The sequence below is a fragment of the Macrosteles quadrilineatus genome, unplaced genomic scaffold (genome assembly GCF_028750875.1).
Source record: "Macrosteles quadrilineatus isolate MER2022 unplaced genomic scaffold, UCM_ALF_1.0 Scaffold_8__2_contigs__length_117827958, whole genome shotgun sequence".
NCBI lineage: Eukaryota > Metazoa > Arthropoda > Insecta > Hemiptera > Cicadellidae > Macrosteles > Macrosteles quadrilineatus.
In genome coordinates this window covers 31,898,257-31,903,892 of record NW_026542601.1, presented here as the reverse complement: position 1 = coordinate 31,903,892, position 5,636 = coordinate 31,898,257, and the positions used below count along the sequence as shown (strand labels likewise).

Below are 5,636 nucleotides of genomic sequence, written 5' to 3'. Positions count from 1 at the left end.
AGTTCATTCATTGTTATGTTGTATTTTCATTTTCATGAATTAAGTTAAGGTTATGTTGTTGTTGTCGTCCTTTTCCTATTCCTTGTCCTGGGGTCTGACTTAGGGGAGGTACAAATGAGGCATTTAGTTCAAAATTCCTCCGTGAACAGCGCTGTAGTAGAGAACACTTTGGCAATGAAGGTTTACTAATCACAAAAATAGTTCTGTTCATAAAATAAAATTATAAATGCCTCAAATTCAATTTTACTATTTTCAATTATAAAATTAAACTATCATAACCTAACCGAACTAACCAAACTTGCTGATAAAGAAATAATATAACAAAAGTTTAGTAATCTGAAAAATAATTCTGTTTATTAAATAAAACTATAAATTGCTCAATTAAAATTTTATAATGACTTAATAATAAAATTAAACTGTAATAACCAAACCAAACCAACCAAACTTGCTGATAATAAAAAAATCTTAATGACAAAAAGTTAATGATACCAGCGGGATTCGAACCCGGGACCTTTAGTATATCAGCCCGGCACGCTAACCAATAGACCACCGAGGCCGATGGCTGTTGAACGTTTTGTTACGGTAATATGGCGTTCCCTCAGCTAATAAGAAGCCCTCAGCTGTCATCGTAGCCTCTTCTATACCTCCCCTGAGTAAATACCCTTGTCCTGATGTTTTTTTTTTTTTCACTGAGCTAATTTGCTACAGTATTTTGCAGACTTTGGAAAGACAATGCAGCTGCATGCTGCATAGAAACATGAAAGGTTACTTACATGTCATAGATTAAACTCTACAAGTAGGGTAGATTCGTAATGTTTATGGATCAGCTGAACTGAAGATAATGTTAATGACATCAGTGTTTTAACTTTTAAGGACAGCTTTGTCGCCACTTTCGAGGCAGATTTTTCGTTTCGTATAGCCAAGCCTACCAAGCAACTTACCTGTGTGCAAGTTATATACGATACGAGCGTTTTGTCTGTTACGTCAGACCCTCTAAAATCAGTGTCAGAGTAAACAACGCGTCCAAACCGGTAAACTGGCAGCAAAACGGGACATAACGCCAGTGACGCAGTTGCTGTTATTCGGACAGCTTTGACACCGCATCATTTACCTCATGCCCACCACACACCCCTTGCGCATTCGTATCTGTTGCATCGTTTATACTGCTCGTAGCCTAGGCTGTATACCAACTTTACCACTGAGTTTATGCGTCAGCGTCAATGACAATGACTAGGTGTTTTTTTCGGATGATCAGCATCCAGCGACTTTAGTGCAAACTGTGGTAACGGCAATATGGACAATATTATAGGATGCGGATCGCCCGAGTAATATTAGGCAAATGAAAATTCACTTATTCTACAGGTTTGCTGCGGTGGGGGTATTTTAACTATGGGGTTTGAAACAAACTATTACTAATAAAAAAATAACTTTGTAGTTGTTGAAGAGTTACCGCGGTCCTTTCCTTGACCACCCTAGATTTTTTTGGATGAGGTTAAAATGCGTTTACACGCTCTGAGATGCTCAATATCCTCTCGGTAGTGCCGGACTTCTGCGGGAACAAAGACCCTCAAAACCATCAACTACAAAAACCTCATCTCCTAGGACACTAGCCTGGCAGATTTCGATTACATTGACCATATCAACGTTAGTAGGTAATTCCATAGACTTATCAACACAAGAGGGAGTTGGCCTGGGTTTTATCCATGGTAAAACATAGCAATCACATTTTCAAACGCACTAAAATAATAAATAAACAACAAAAATTACCAATTTTTAGGTGTACGGTATTTGCCCAAATTCAATTAGAAAAAGACGTTGTATATCAAAATATAATTTATTGAAAAACAGATAACAAAACATTTGTTGTAAAACTTTCTAAAACCATAAAAATGTAAACGTAAGAAAAATTATACAAAATAAAATATATAGACGTATATAAAATGTGAGTAGTCAGGTGATGATGATGTTGTAGATGTCCTGGGCCACTAAGCATAATGTTAATGTGGATGTCTGGGGATCTTCATACTTCTGCGGTCGTGCCTGTTGTCGTTAATGGTGTTGCGGTTATGCATTACTCTCTTGTATTCAGGGAAAGCTTTTTTGTGAAGTCTAGGTTGTTCTTTGTGCCACTGACTCTCGGACATTCGGCGGGCAAAGTTTTTGTCTTTGGCGGGTAAGTGTGGCACACCGACAGCACCTGGTAGAGCCTAAGGGAAAAAATAAAAGGCTGATGAGTAAAATTGTCAGCTGTTTTTTTAACACATTAAAATTATAAGTTAAGCCATTATGACTTTTGGATACAGAAGGTTGAGCATACATTGTATTGAATTTCACCATTGTGAGAACTCTCCTTATTTGCCGAAGACCTAATAAGGTTATCATATCTGTTGGAAAAGCTCATCCTATGTAAATGTATCTGCTTTAGATTTAGAAACAAAAGTCGTAAACACTTCAGTCCACATTTTACAATAAATAAGTAATTTAAGTGAATTGTTTAAGTTCAACAATAACATATTTGCAGTAGAATAAGGAGTTCAAAGTCGATGATTCAGATTTAAAATAAGAAGTCTCATTTTCATTTAATTTTGTATGTTTACACGCCACTAGCATTAAAAATGTCTAGGGACTTGCAGTATTCTATGGCAATGATTCTCATTTTGGATTTTGCGATAAGCTAATACTTGAAATATTCAAAGTCAACATTAGTTCCACTAACAGTTTCAATGTGAATGAATGAGCTACTATTTAAGTTGTAGATATTATAGCATATGTTTTTAGACTCACCTCTCCAGGCAAAACCTTTCCTGTGTCATCGTCCACGACTCTCTTCAGAACATGGTCCTGGACAAGCTGCACAAGCTCTGCCTTCTGGAATCAAGACAACAATGGAACAATGATGCTTAAAAGGCTTGCATTCATTAATGCAAAGATCGTCTTCATCATAAAGTTCTTGTAAACTACACAACCCATTGACTCCGAGTACCTATGTAGTTTACAAACTGTTCAGAGAAAAACCGGAAATAAAGGTGAAACAAAGCATGTTAATGTGAAAAATAGCAAGCAACTTACCAGCCTTTTTATGTTGTGTTTAAATTTATTGATACAATAAAAAATAAAGATCAATTATTCTATCGTAGACAGTATTGTGAAAATCTAAACGATTTTCATGATCTTGAGTTATTAAAAAAACTACATACTGCCAACAAATTAACATATAGGGCCTGTCGAATTTGTTGAAATAAGAATAACTTGATGTAAGGAAGCATTTAGTGATATATTTAATAAGTTTTCTTTCCAAGGGCCTAAAATTAATAGTATATTTCATGACTAGGGCCCAAAGTAACTCTTTTTGCCCGTGTGGTGAACTATATTTTTTACAATCGAAATTTACAACTAAGTTGATAACAGCTGATTTTTACCCTTACATGGCAACAAACCTCATGACTAGACAAATTTTCTTTTGCCTGGTTGTATAGTACTTTCACTTAAATATCTAGGCTAAAGAAAATTCACTTTCCTCCCCTATTTAAATAACATTAGTTTAACGAGTACTTTGGTTTTCTGCCACAAGTAAGGCAATATATTGCTTTTTAGTAAAATGATAATAGTTTAGTAAGAAATAAATACATTTTATAGATTTAATCAAAATATTATCTTAAATAAGCAAACTACAACAGTTTACTAAATCTCCATAAGAATGACACACGAATCCCCATAAGCTCCCGTTCCCATAGTCTGTTCATGGTGGTTCGTGAACTCGTTTGAGTAAAACTCAGTTTGTTTACACGTTTGTAGCAAATTTCATCAAAACCGCATGGTTTGTTATTTGTACAATATTCAAGGAACAATCTTAATTAAAAAGTTATGTATATTTTCATCCCAAACAATTATTATTGTGCCCTTTATATTATAGGTAATTTTTATTACAACTAGTTTTACTTGACATATTAGTGCAATTGATCATACCTCTCCTTTGCTATTTTCTTCCACACTGTCTACTTCTTGGCTGACTATCTTCTTCCCTATTCCTGCCTCCTGAAAATATTTGGTTTTTTTAATTTCATACCTTGGTAAAAATTATAACGGGGATATAATATGCTGCTTAGTTAAGACTAGAGCACGCCCATTGGTCGAAAAATCGACCATAAGTATGTATTGTGTAAACTTCTCAATTTTCACCCCACACTGTAAATAAAAAATATGATTGGAATGTATTCCATTTGTTTAGATTTTCTGTTGATATTTTGTTGTTATTTTGTCATCACCATGGCAACCCATAAGACCCATGTTAATTATTTCAAAATTTCAAATTAATTTTTCGTGCTTATTTGTGAGCCTATTTTAATTTATAAAGGGACTCTACACATCTAAAGGTAAATATCTTTCATTTTGTACCAACCGCGTGTAATTCGGCCCAGTAGTATGGTCAGGCTAGCTGTCATAAGTTTTGCAAATGTTTTTTAGTATATAAGGTGACATATTTTTAGGTAATCCATTTCGTAAATTGATCAATACAGCAAACTTAATATAAGTGGTTCTTTAAGGAGCCTCTGTAATTCAAACGTAAAGAAAGTAAGATTTAGTAACATTCATCATTAAATACGGTATAGTTAACAAATAATTTTAACTGCCAAGGCTTCAATCGTGTAAAAATACAAAAGCACATATAAACTGTTAACTTATGTGTAAACAGCTAGCCTATAAAGAATCAGAATACAGTAATTCTACCACTTACCTGTTTTGGTAGACAAACCACACATGAAAATAGAAATGAAGACAGAAGAACAACGTGGCACAACATTGTTGAACTTGACTATGTGTCTTGAAGGCGCAAACTGAATTGGAAAATGAAGACTCCTTTATATAAACAAAAACGTAGACATAAATTCACAAAAGTCATGACATTGAAATGTTGTTGATAACATCTTTATTATACGCAAGTCGGAAACAGTAGAAACTTCTAGTCATCATTCTACAGTAAAGATTTGAGATAAGATCGAGATCGGATCAGTTACAATCTAATGGGTGCCGATGTTAAGAATTTAAATAATGCGCATTAGAATGTTCTAGAACGTTCAGTATGTAATGTTATGTAATGTTTTCTGACAAATATTGCATAATATGATGTAACATGTGGAAAATCATCTTGTAAACAAATAGCACGTGACCACGCATTTCTTTCATCCGCTTATAGGTATTTTAAATCCGATAATTTTATATTAAAACAGCAATTGTGTCGATCTAAAAAGCCTTGAAATAAGATTGGTGGCCGATTCACTCACACTGGTTTTGAGTAGAGTGGCTAGCTTACATACCATCCCCATTGCATACTTTCACTTACCGTACCTTATCCTACCTACGTAGCCACTAAAACCTTAAGACGATTCTGGCCTTCAATTTTTTCCATCCCCTGCCTCTTGTTTGCATAAAGCCAACACACATTACGCCTTTTCATATAGTATTACATAATGTAGAGAACAAATAATATTTGAAAAACCCGGCTTTGCCCGGGTAAAATTATACAATGTATAACAAGTGGTTATAGAATTAATTTTGTTTCTGTTTTGATAGATGTACTCATATCTTAGTCATATTAAATCTAGAAATAAATTAAATATTCTTTGTAGCACACGTTT

At 34.3% G+C, this 5,636-nt stretch overlaps 1 protein-coding gene across 1 annotated transcript; it reads right to left on the bottom strand.

The window, feature by feature from the left end:
• Positions 1-1,821: 1,821 nt before the first annotated feature.
• Positions 1,822-4,876, bottom strand: LOC129001777 (uncharacterized). The gene is made up of 4 exons (XM_054429220.1): positions 4,736-4,876; positions 3,967-4,035; positions 2,785-2,868; positions 1,822-2,207 (listed from the first exon to the last, which is right to left on the bottom strand). The coding sequence occupies exons 1-4, from the start codon at positions 4,799-4,801 to the stop codon at positions 1,998-2,000; spliced, it is 429 nt and encodes a 142-aa protein (XP_054285195.1). The 5' UTR covers positions 4,802-4,876; the 3' UTR covers positions 1,822-1,997.
• Positions 4,877-5,636: the final 760 nt, after the last annotated feature.

Excerpts from the sequence above, each read along its gene's own strand:
- LOC129001777 (XM_054429220.1), bottom strand. The coding sequence starts at position 4,801 with ATGTTGTGCCACGTTGTTCTTCTGTCTTCATTTCTATTTTCATGTGTG. Across the intron at positions 4,036-4,735 it reads TGGTTTGTCTACCAAAACAG|GAGGCAGGAATAGGGAAGAA; the intron begins GTAAGTGGTAGA and ends AAATATTTTCAG. Across the intron at positions 2,869-3,966 it reads AAGAAAATAGCAAAGGAGAG|AAGGCAGAGCTTGTGCAGCT; the intron begins GTATGATCAATT and ends TCTTGATTCCAG.